This window comes from Mastomys coucha, unplaced genomic scaffold (genome assembly GCF_008632895.1).
Source record: "Mastomys coucha isolate ucsf_1 unplaced genomic scaffold, UCSF_Mcou_1 pScaffold21, whole genome shotgun sequence".
Lineage (NCBI taxonomy): Eukaryota > Metazoa > Chordata > Mammalia > Rodentia > Muridae > Mastomys > Mastomys coucha.
This window is the reverse complement of record NW_022196904.1, coordinates 134,884,528-134,897,206: the sequence shown is the minus strand read 5'-3', so window position 1 is coordinate 134,897,206 and position 12,679 is coordinate 134,884,528. Positions and strand designations below refer to the sequence as shown.

At 40.9% G+C, this 12,679-nt stretch overlaps 1 protein-coding gene across 14 annotated transcripts in view; it reads left to right on the top strand.

The window, feature by feature from the left end:
• The window catches only part of Ppp6r3 (protein phosphatase 6 regulatory subunit 3), a 123,562-nt gene that overhangs the window by 63,661 nt on the left and 47,222 nt on the right, over positions 1–12,679 (top strand). For all 14 annotated transcript variants that reach the window (XM_031389089.1, XM_031389100.1, XM_031389099.1 and 11 more), the window contains 2 exons: positions 827–939; positions 4,711–4,824. In XM_031389089.1, coding sequence (XP_031244949.1) covers positions 827–939; positions 4,711–4,824 — 227 coding nt within the window. The remainder of the gene's footprint in view (positions 1–826; positions 940–4,710; positions 4,825–12,679) is intronic.

The window sequence follows — 12,679 nt, the reverse complement described above, 5'->3', positions numbered from 1 at the left end:
TTTCTCTGTGTAGCCCTGGCTGTCCTGGATCTCACTCTGTAGACTAGGCTGTCCTCCAACTCAGAAATCCTCCTGCCTCTGCCTCCCAAGTGCTGGGATTAAAGGCGTGTGCCACCACTCCTGGCCGGAGCAAATAATCTTAACTGATAAGCAATCTCTCCAGCCTACAGCATGATTTTTGAGAAAGACAAACCATGACTAACATGGTGATTCCTGCCAGAGATCCCAGCAAGTGGAAGGTTAAAGCAGGAAAGTTGAGAAGTTAGAGGCCAGCCTGAAGTGCATCTTGAGAATTTGTCTAAAAAAAAGTGTTAGGTTACTGATTCTAGTCTATAAGTGTCGATTCCCACTATATATCATCTCTCCAGAATGTGGTGTTCAGAAATATTACTGTTTCCCACAGGACATGAATGCCAAGGCTTCCCAGAGAGGTAGATGGACACTCCAGCTTCTATCTTCCACAGAGCTGTGTTACTTTTCATTTGTTTGTTTTAATTTTTAAGCCAGTGTGTGTATATTCATCTGTGCTAATAAAGGTGTGTGGGGATACCTCCCCCCCTCCAAGAATTTAGTCAAAGACATAGTCCATGTCAGGCCTTTGCTCACATGTCTCTACAAATGGTAATCTACACTGTTGTGGAAGAGAGAAGCTCACTAGCCTGGCAGTCAAAGGCCTCTGTCTTTTCCTTTGGGGCTTCACTTGTTTATTGAAGCTTATGGACAGTTTTAACTTGTGTTACCTCTCAAGCAATTTCTCCCTTCACTTTTTACTATAAAGTTAACTTCTAACAAGTTCTTTAGCTAAAATTGTACCTTTTTCCTTTAGCGGCATTCAAATGCCTCACAATCACTTTGTGAAATTGTTCGCCTGAGCAGAGACCAGATGTTACAAGTTCAGAACAGTGCAGAACCAGATCCCCTGCTTGCCACTCTAGAAAAGTATGTTTACCACTTGGTTCTTACTTTCCTCATTGATGCTGTTTGATGTGTGACCTTATGAGTGACTGGTAAGTGGCATGCTCCTTTGAGGGCATCGTGTCATGAAAACCATATGCGAAGCAGGAAAGCCTGCCTTTCTTCTTCCACTGTTTGTGACCCAGTAGAGACCGAAGAGCGAGAAGGGGATCCGGTGACGTGTATCGTGGATTTTCAACTTTTCAATGCCTGCCAAGCTGTTTTACAGAGCCATCCTGACATGAAACAGTCATATTATGACTTGGAGGACTTGTTTTTTAAATAGTCTTCTGTATGTATGCATTTGACCCATTTATGTCATTGGTTTCTTCCGACTGTCTTCTAGGGCCATTGCATCTTTGCAGCTGACTCAGGCTGCTTGAGCACTTACCTTGTGTAAGCTCGTGTTGAGGGGAAGGTCCTTTAGGGATGGGCTGCTGTTTTGATTTCCAGGATTCTCACATTTTTGGAAAGAATGTTGGTTGTTAACATGGGTATGTTGTTGACTTATGCCCACTGTTAAATTAGTGTTATAGAAAAGCAGGCTCTCTGTGGGAGGAGTAACTGAGAAGAGTGCACATTAGATGGATGGGGGGTCTCCTTCGATCTACTGCTCTTGGCTTGTCTCTTATGGTGTTGTGTCCCTTCATAGTCCTCTTCATCTTTTGCCAAAGTCAGGGAGGGTGCAGCTTGCTGTAGCTGTCTTGTGAGAAAGGTGCATTCACGGTGCCATCCCATAGGTTTTGGTGTTATGTCTCATTTTATATATGTACTCCTTTTAAACATAGAAGATCTCCCATATCCAGATACTTCTGAACTGTATAAAATTGTAACTTAAAAATTCTGAGTGTTTAGCTGTGTGTGGTGGCACATGCCTTAAATACAGTACTCTGGAGGCATAGACAGACCAATCTTTGAGATCTGGGACAACCCAGGCTACCTTATCTCAGATAAACAAAACCAAAAAACTGTTTGGTTTGGTTTGGTTTGGTTTGGTTTGGTTTGGTTTGGTTTGGGGTGGGTTGTTTTTTTGAGTTTCAGCAATTTCATGTGGTTTACAGAGCTACTGTCCAATAGAAACACAGCAAAAGGAACATGTAATTTCTATGTTTTTTAAATATGGAGTCTTGAAATCTGGCATTTATAGTTAGAATATGTCAAAGTCAGTGAGCTATATTCTGTTAGTGGTGGCCACATGTAGTGAGTGGTTGGTACAGAGTCAGCCTAGCTGCCTGGTCAGCAGTGAGCTCTGAGTCCTGCAGGGCCACCAGAGCCCATGTATGCTTGCTTCTGACTTTTAGGCTCTGACTTTAGACCTTCTGAAGTCAAGATGACTATATAGTCATGATTTATATCAATAAATGTTAGAGTGAGTTTCTTCAGATACATGGACCAGGTGAGTCAGTGGCCTGTGGTATCACTGTGTCCTTCTGAAAGCCAGTGTACATTAGAGTGGATATTCTCTCTCTTCCTCCCCACCTCCCTCCTCTCCTTTCCCCCTTTAAGAATGAAGGATTTAGTTTGGATCCATTCTGACAGTCTGATGTATGTAGCATGAGGAGTTTGTTGGTCATATTGCATATAGTCGGGAAGCAGAGGGAGATGAATGCTTTTCCCTACCCTCCAAATATCTTTTCTTTTTGACAGTTTCCTACTACCACTTCTTTTATTTATTGTTTATGAATTGAGAAAACACAGTAATAGAAAGTTGCCGTGAGCTTAGAAAACCTCTATTACGTATACTCCCCAGTCCACATATTTGATTAATATATTCAGTAATATATCAAAGTATGTTGTCAGTGCTCTATTACTGGGAAGAGACGCTATGACCATGGCAGTTCTTAGAAAAGAAAATATTTAATTGGGGCTTGTGTACAGTTTCACAGTCCATTCTTTTCGTGATAGGGAACATGGTGGCATTCAGGCAGAGAGTTCTACATGTAGATCCACAGGCAGAAGGAAGAAAGAGTGAGCCTCTGAGCCTGGCTTGTGCTTCTGAAACCTCAAAGCCCACTGCTAGTGACATACATCCTCCAAAAGGACACACCTCCTAATCCTTTCAAATAGTGCCACTTCCTGTGAGCTTATAGAGCTATTTTTATTCAAACCACCATGTTGTCTATATTTAATGATGAAGTAGTTCAGTTACTATAGAATAGTCATATCAGAGTGTCAGTCTTTTGGTGAGACATATAAAAAAATTACCTGTATTTGAGTGTTGAATGACCCATGTGCATGTGTGTCATGGGTGAAAAGTATAGAATGGTGGGTTTGAGTGACTGAAGTTGAAGAGTCTTTGAGAGTAGTGCCACCAAGAAAGAAATCTTGAGTTGATGGACATGGAGTTTAGGAGGAAGTTTGGGCCTAAATTAAATGCATTCTAACTAGTATCTCTGGAAATTTTTGAAATTGAAAATTTCCTTAAAATACTTCTCTTTAGGCTGTACTATGTATCGCAATTATATATAGTAATGAACTCAGAATTTTTGTTATTTTAAGTCAGTTAGTTTTATAGATGTGTCTTTCTGTGACCACCCTATAGAAAACAACTTGGAGTGAGAAGGAGCCATTGTTTTAGAGATATGGATGAGTAATCTAAATGGCTTCACACATAGTGACTTTTACTGATCCTTGGTTGACATTACCCATGTTTTAAAATGGGATCGGGACCATGTCAGAAAGCACCTCCTAATCTAGAGGCCGAAAGGCGTCCCTCATCTTGTGTGGCAAGTTTCATCCTGTGGTTCTTGGTGCTAGTCTCTTCTGGGTGATGGGTAGTGGTGTTTGGATAAGACTCTGGATGTGACACCAGTACTGTGTTGTTAAATCATAAGTTTTCATTGGTTATTACATTGTCTTGTCTATAAGAGTGCTCCTGATGTGACAGAATTCCAGGTTCCTATAGCCATGAGATGGTTGGAGCTTGTTTGCCATTGCCTTTGAGTAGATGTCAGTGGTTTTGAAAGCATGACTTTACTGTGGGGAGTGAGTGCCCTGCAGTCTCTGAGCATGACAGGGACAAGCGTCAGTGCTGTTCGGCTGGAAGTATTCAACGGAAGCACACAGTTGCCAGAAGCACGGCTCTAAATCTCTAATTTAGTAGTCTTCAACCTGTGGGGGTCAAATGACGCTTTTATCAGGATCACATATCAGATATTCACATTGTGATTCATAACCATAGCAAAATTAAAGTTATGAATTAGCAGTGAACATAATTTTATGATTCGGGGTCACTATAACACGAGGAATTATATTATAGAGTCCCAGCATTAGGAAGGTTATACTGACTTACCACTTGAGAATTACAGAGTAAAAGTCAGTGGATAATGGTCTTTTTGACTTGTTTTGCATTTTCAGTAACCAAGAGCAGCCATACTGTGTGGGAAACATGAGTGGGTTCTAATTGTTGTTTGGAAAGACTTTCCTTTTGTTAAAGTGGGAAGTTCTAGTCGTTACTGTATATCACTGTCTACATTCACCAGGGCTACCACCCTGCTTTGAGTAGAAGATCACAGCTAACCTTGAAATATTTGTTGCTTATCAACAAGATTGACAAAGGCAAACACACACCCCACATCCTGTTAAAGGGGATAAACTTTGTACATAAAAAGAATCGTTGTAGTAGTGACATTTAAAGTAGAAAGCAGACATGCCCATGTGTGGATGAATGCTACTAGGAATTGGGTTAGATCTTTTTAGTTGTTATCGTTAAATGACCTTGCAGTCAGTGCTTGACTGTTGTTTTGTTTCCTCCAGGCAAGAGATTATTGAGCAGCTTCTGTCAAATATTTTTCACAAGGAGAAGAATGAATCAGCCATAGTCAGTGCAATTCAAATTTTGCTGACTTTACTTGAGACTCGACGGCCAACGTAAGCTTTCCTTTTATCTCACCAAATGACCCATCTTGTTTTACTTTTAGATGTCTTAAAAACTAAGAGTTAAAATCTTGACAGGTGAGCTATTGTAGCATGCCTTTGAAGATCGGGTGCTGCTGAATTTTACTATTGTAGAGATAAAATTTTCATTTATGTGAACACCATGGTTTGATCAACAGGTTATTGGCAGCACTTTATATTTGCTACTGTTAGCGGACAACTGTCTGGCTGTGTGTTTATGAAGATGAAGGAGGGGTATCCCAGTTGGCAGGTGCTTACACCTCTCATAGTCACACACTGACTGCATTGTCATTTATCTCCAGATTCCCTTCTTTAGACTAACTTCTGTTGTTTTATGGGTCTCATTATGAGGGTGTTGAATTTCTGAGGCTGGATGAACAGGAGGCCTGAGGCCTTAAAGAAAATGTTCTGTTTCATAATCATGAATGTGGTATGTTTTTCAATAAGCCACTGGATTTTATGTGTTGTCTTTTACAGTTTGTATCCAGTGTAAGTGTTGTAGGAATATTGTAGAGATTGTGTTGTTTTGCTTGGATCCTTCCAGTGACATGGAGAAATGAGTGGCATCCCCGGCTAGCAAGCAAAGTCTTCAGCCAGTCAAGGCTTCTCTTTTTCCTCTCAGTGATGAAATGTAGGTTTCTGGGGTGATAGTGAAGGCAGCCTTACTAGCCCCACTTCCCACATGCCTGGTCCCTGCCACTACCCTGCTTAGTCTCAGTGATAATGGAAGGTCTTGGGGAATCTGTAATTTGCCTTTCTCCTTTCCCAGAAATTCATATTTTAAATCAGATAAGCAGCAAGGTAAGGTATTAATTGCTTGTGCCCAGCTATTTTATAGCTCATGTCCAGGGCCTTCCTACCATTCCTGTCTATGGCTTAATGTCAAACTTAATGTTTTGTATATAAGCTGTGTGTACAATAAGACTTGAGAAAGAAAGAAACCTGAAGAATAGTACACATTTGTAGCAGATGTAAGGGGGAAAGCACACAGCAGCATTTTAAAGGGGTAATCCATGGAGGCAATGAAAGGAGAAGCACACACAGCTTTTGAACGTTGAGTAAGATCGAACCTTTAAAGTGTAATTAGATCTTGGATTCTCACCTTATCCTGGTAAGATTTCTGAGTCCCAGGGAAAGGATCCCAGAAGTATCTGGCTAAGAAGAAAGTGTTACTTGTGAAGAGTAGCAGATTGCCAGGCAGTTCATTTGTAAAGGCAGAGTCTGAGATAAGAGGCTTATGGGGTGTAAGGGAAGAGGAAGGACTGTGACCTGCCTTGTGCTGTCCTATCACCATGACCAAAGAAGTACAAATGAAGACCCATGGTGGGAAACTTGGGGCTGTTTTACAGCTGAGAAAGGTAGTGCTGCGAGTTCATATGCCAGAACTTGCAATAGGTTCCAGGTGGTTTTAACAGAGCTCAAAAAATAAGAAGGTGTGAATATACACTACAGCTCCTGACCTGTACATCTTAGGAACATCTGCCCCGTGTTCCCTCATGTGAATGACACAGTAATTCATTTGTTTTTGTTTTGCTTTTTCAGAATTTTTGGTGTGTGTATGTAGATAGCTATAGGTACTTATGAAGACCAGACAGAGATGTTGGATCCCTGGGAGCTGGAGTTACATGTTAGTTCATAAGATATGGATGGTGTAATCTGAACTCCTGTCCTTGACTAAGCATTAAGCACTCCTAACTGTTGAGCCATGTCTTCAGCCCTGATTTTTTTTTTTTAAACGTGTATGGGTGTTTTGCCTGCACTCATGTCTTTGTACCATGTTCATGCAGTGCCTGAGGAGGACAGAAAAGAACCTGGAAATGTAGTTAGAGATGATTGTGAGCTGTCATGCAGTGAGCTAGGACTCAGAACCAGATTCTCTGAAAGAGCAAACCTGTGCTCTTAACTGCTGAGCCATCTCTCCAGCCTCCATTTTTGTTTTTTAAATTATGCGTGTGTGCGTGCGTGTGAATCCAGTGTCTGCAGAGGCCAGTCGAGAGTGTTGAATTGCTTAGAGCTTGGGTTACAGGAGGCTGTGAGCTGCTCATCATGGGTGCTTGAAGCAGTACACACTCTTAACTGCTAAGCTTCTCTTTAGCCCTGAGTCAGGCTTGTATTAGAATAGCAGCAGGTTACATAATTTTCAAAGCACCTAAGAGGGTAAGGAGAGCAAGAAACCCTGAGTACTATAGACCTCAAATGGTGTTTTGTACGTGCCTCTAAGCCTTTCAGGAAAGAAGTGCCAGGGCAAGTAAGGTAGGAGAGGCACCTCCCACTGTGGTTGCAGGCCTTAGAAGTGGAGCACCTTCTCTGTCCTTTCCCCTAAACAAAATCTTAAGCTTCCCATGTAAAAGAAGCTACCCCTTAAACACTAAGGATACAGTGAAGAACATTGTATCGAGAGGAATTGACCATGAAAAAAGTTGTGTTCAGTGGGAAAGACAGGAACACTTGAGATACTGGTGTTTTGTTTTGTTTTTATTTTTCTACCATGATGTAGGAGAAGGATCACCAAGAAAGCCCTATTCTTAGGGGGTAAGGTGCTAAGGCCAAGGCATTTCTCTTCACCCTGTCCCTCTCCCAAATTTCCAAGTGCCAGTTAACAAGTAACAGTAGAATGCTGCCAGAAGGACGGCAAGGCAGTGTGTGGAAGGAACAGGCCTACAGGGAAGGTCTAAGAGATGGGTGTAGCAAATAGAAAAGTTTAGTATGCAAGCCTCAACCATGCATTCAAAGTAACTAAAGACTGGAGTGCTGACTCAGCTGTTGACCAGATTGAGTCAAGCTCGACACTAAAGGGCTGGAGGGAAAGACATACAGTTTCTACTCCACACAAGATGAACTTATCCACCAAGAAATGTGAGGAAAAGAGCCCCAACAAACTTAGAAGAGAAAGGACAGTAACAAGAAGGAGCTCTAAAACCTTACCACTGTCAGAAAAAGGGAATTTATTATAATACAGTTATCATCTTAGAACTGTGGAAAAGTGGACATTATGTAAACAGAGAGCCTCAGTAAAAGGATGGGAGACTATATGAAGGTGGAAGAGATGAAAACAGAAATGAGCCCTCAGCAATTACCATAGACATCAACATTTGAGAGAACCCCACATAGGAAATGACCGATGACAAAGTAGAAATAGTTAAACATAAACATTGCCTGCTTGCTGAGAACCCAGCAATTAACTGACAGAGCACGAGGAACAACAAGTCTACATGCCTAAATCTTGGGTTCTGGCCCTGTTTTCCAAATAAAAAGATTCAAAGCTCCCTTGAAAAAAGGGCTGGTCCAGTCAACAGACAGCAACGGGAAGTCCCACAAAGTAAAGAGACACTAAGAAAGTCCTCAAGGGAAGGAGGTATGAGGGAGGGAGGTATTTGAGTTAAGGCTTCTACTGCTGTAACAAAAGCAGGATGGGGAGCAAACGGTTTATTCTGCTTCTCCTGGCTTGCTCAACTGTTTTCATGTAGAACCCAAGACCACCAGCTCAGGCATGAAACCATCCACAATTGGATGAAGCCTCACCCATTATCACTACTTGACAAAGTGCATTACAACTGGATCTTATGGAGGGTTTTTCTTAATTAAGATTCCCTCCTTTCAGATAACTCTAGTTTGTGTGTCAAGTTGACATAAGAGTAGCCAACACAAATGATCCCTTGTCAACTTAACACACAAATGCATCACTATTAAGCCATATCTTTCCTTTCTTATCAACCTAAGGTCTTACATTAAAAACATAATATAGCTTTAAAAGTCCCACAGTCTTTACAAATTTGAAATTTGGTCTCTTGGCCAGGTATGGTGGTGCATACCTTTAATCCCAGTGCTTGGGAGGCAGAGGCAGGAGGATCTCGGTTACACAAAGAAACCCTGTCTTGAAAAACAAAACAAAATCAGTCTCTTAAAATATCCCATCTCTCTAAAAGCCTAAAATCTTTTTAAAAATTCAAAGTCCTTCAGCTGTAGGCTTCTGTGAAAGTCAAAATTAAATACTGTCTTCAAGAGGAAAGAATCAGAGCACAGTCACAATTTGAACCAAGCAAAACCAATCTCCAACAATATAGAGAAGTAAATGTCAGATTACCTGGTATTCACTGACAATCTTATGAACTCCTCCAAAGGGCTTCTCTGGCTCTGCCCTCTGCAGCATACACAGCTTGTCTTTTAGGCTCCAACTGGCTCCACTCCACTGCTGCTGATGTTCTTGGTGGTCATCCCTTGGTACTGGCATTTCTAAAACTTCTGGGGTCCCTTGCTATAACTGGGCTGCACTTTCACCAATAGCCTCTTTATGGTGCCAAGCCTCAATTTCTGAAGCTAAAGACCCCTTCCATCCTGGATCTTCAACTGCCACTAAGTCTGCATCTTCACCAGTGGCATATCCTGGCCTTTTGAAGTCCAAGCCTCACCTCTCCATGACCCCTTCATGCCTTCAAAACCAGTATCATACGGGTAACTCTTACACATTACAAAGCCCAGCTGCCAGCATGGGCTGCCCCAGAATCATAACTTGTGTGTATTCTCAGGAATCACTTCTCAGAAGATTTCACTTCAGTGATGCTGGTCTCTTTTTAATCACTGCTAATTTCTTAGCTCTAACTAACCAGCATCAATTGTCCTGGTAACACAAGTTTTCACTTTTGTTAATCACAACTGACTCTTCAGACCCAGCTGGATAGAATGACAGAATCTTAATTTATAATAGCAAACAACTTTTATAAGAATCTTTAAACTTTAACAAGCCAGGCCTCCATTTTCTGCATTGTTTTCAAAATTATCTTCCAAGCTCTCAAAGCTCAGTAGCTTTTCTAGTTTCAAGTTCCAAAGTCTTACTACAATCATCTTCAAAACACGGCCAGGTCTGGCACAACACTTCCCCATTCCTGGGGCCAACTTGTGTTGGCAAATTGGGGAGGAGCATAAACATAGGGTTTACTCATTGTCTATTTCCTACAGTTGTCCCTTGACTTACACACACACACACACACACACACACACACACACACACCCACCTACCCACCCCTCTCTATAGGGAGCTGTGGTTGAGTTCCTATTAGTGTCTTCCTCCCCATGTGTGAGAAAGGAATGAAGAGAAGCTAGGACTGTATTTTATAGACATTAAAAGAACATAGGAATGCCACAGACAACTCACTAAACATATTCAAGAGTTGAAAGAAGTAATTTAAGAAGTAATCTTAATTGGGGCTGGGAGGCTGGGCGGTGGTGGCGCACGCCTTTAACCCCAGCGCTTGGGAGGCAGAAGCAGGCGGATTTCTGAGTTCAAGGCTAGCCTGGTCTACAGAGTGAGTTCCAGGACAGCTAGGGCTACACAGAGAAACCCTGTCTCGAAAAACAAAAAACAAAAAACAAAACAAACAAACAAAAAAGCTAAATTTCCTAATTAGAAAACCCTGCAGATTACTTAAGAATTAGATAGTTCAATTTTATAGCCTTTGAGGAACCAAGTTCATGTTAAACTCCTCAGCAAAGACCATTTCTTGCTTATAGAGTTAGGTACAGCAAATGCATTCTAAGTAAAGATGTATCAATAGACAGAGGAATACATTGCAAACCCCTGTTAAAAAGCCAGCATTATCTTGAAACTAATTGAAGAAGATGAGAATAAGGTATTACATTAACAAGATACACAAAAGCTAGATGAAAACTCCTTAAAACAATAGTAGCAGACCAAATAAATATATCAGTTAGACCTCAAGATGACTCAGTGAGCATCCTTTAACCCCAGTTTAGGGTGGACAGAGACAGGAGGCTCACTTGAGCTTCTTGCTGGTTCCCAGCATAGCTCCAGATTCAGTGAGAGACCCTGTCCTGAGGAAATGTGAAGAGTGATAAAGACACCAGACATTCTCTGTTCTCCATGCATGTGCTTGTACATGCCCCTAAAGCAAAATATGTAGCAATAAAATAACATATACTAAAAGTATAATATGGCTACAAGGCTCATTGGTGTTTCACAAATCATCATATAAACAGATAAAGCCTTCCTGTCATTTCTTTAAATTCTTTCTTTTACACCAGCAAACTTTTTGCAAGGATTATAGCCAGTATAGTAAGGAAGAAGAGGAAAATGGCATCTGAATAGGAAAGGATAATGCAAAGCTGCCTGGCCATAGATCACACAGGATTGTATTTGAGCAAATCTTAAACAATATGCCAAGTACTGGGCATAGCCAGCCACAGTTGTAGAGAGATGTCATCATCATCATTGTTGTTTTAATACAAAATGAAACTTGTTTTAACTAATAAGCAAATATAGTAAGAGTCCAGGATGTAAAGCCAATACAGTACTCAAAATTGAATTGCATTTATATGTACTCACAATGAGCAATTGGAATTTGAAATTAAAATGTATTCTTTAGAAAAGGAATTATTTATATATAAATGTTAACAAAATGTAAGGTTTATTGACCTTAATCAATGTTAATACTTCAGTATTTTCAGTGTTCCCCAAACTGACTTGTAGGGCAGTACCATCAGTATCTAAACAAAAGTTATAAACTAATCCCAGACTTTGTGGAAACTCCAAAATGAGGACAATAGCCAAAACAATCACGTGAAAGAAATGAGGTTGAACAGGTCATACTGTGATTTCAGGACTTGCTACAAAACGACAGCCAACAGGACAGTGGAAAAATAATAGGTCCCCAGATCCCTGAACAAAGGTGTACACACATGCAAACAGGCCCACACACCAGGGTCTGTAAGGATGTGGAAGCTATGCACATGGAAAGAGTAGAGTTTCACTAAGTGCTTATGGGGCAGTGTATTTGACCTCTTTATACCAAAGTTTTGACTCATAGATTACAGAAGAACTTACTCAAAATGTATCATAAAAGTAGACATCAATCCTAAAACCATGGAAGTTCCAGAAGAAAACATTCGACTCAGGCAGTTTTCTTAAGCATGTCACCAAATCATAGTCCCTGTATACTAGTTTGAATTCTCTTGCTGTAATAAGTTCCATGACCAAACAACTTGGGGAGGAAAGAGTTTATTTCATTTTACAGGTTATACTTTTATCATTGAGAAAAGCCATGGCAGGAGCTCAGGCTGGAGCTTGAAGCAGAAACTACAGGGAAATGCTGCTTACTAAGTTGCTTCCAGAATCATCTTCAGCTAACTTTCTTCTGAAGTCTAGATCCATTAGCCAGGGTTGTTAATGTCCTGCAGTAGCTTGGGCCGTTGCAGGTAACAGTCAAGAAAATGCAGGGAAGCATGCCTGTAAGCCAGTCTGACAGGGGCAGTTCTTCAGTTAAGGTTTGGGTTCCCTCTTCCCTGGTGACAACTGTGATTAGCTGCCACAAATCACTCCTTGTCAACTTGGCCTTCCTTTCTTTGTCCCTCAAGAACTCTTAACATGAGAATATCACAATATAAAAACACAGTCCAACTTTTAGAAGCTCCTGGAAAACCCAAAATAAGTTACTTTTTTTTTTATTTATTCTATTCTTACTCTATTCTGTTTTTCTCTTTGTTCTTATTCTAAAAGGAAAGACCCAGGGTATAATCATGAGCAGAACACAGCAAAACTCAAATCCAGCAGTGGAAAGTTCAGTTCAGTGTCCAACTTCTGGGATTCACTCATGGTTATGCCTGCTTCTCCTCTATTTGTAGCACACACAGTTTGCTTGATAGGCTCAAGACAGCGCCAGAAGCTTAGTAACTGTCCACTGTCCTTGGTGGATGGCCCATAATACTGGTGTTTTCTAACACTTTACACTGTAGCAAGCCTCAGCTATTCTCTGTGACCTATTCATGTCTCTAAAACCAATACAATTAATGTCTTAGGGTGGTGATTTTTGCTGAG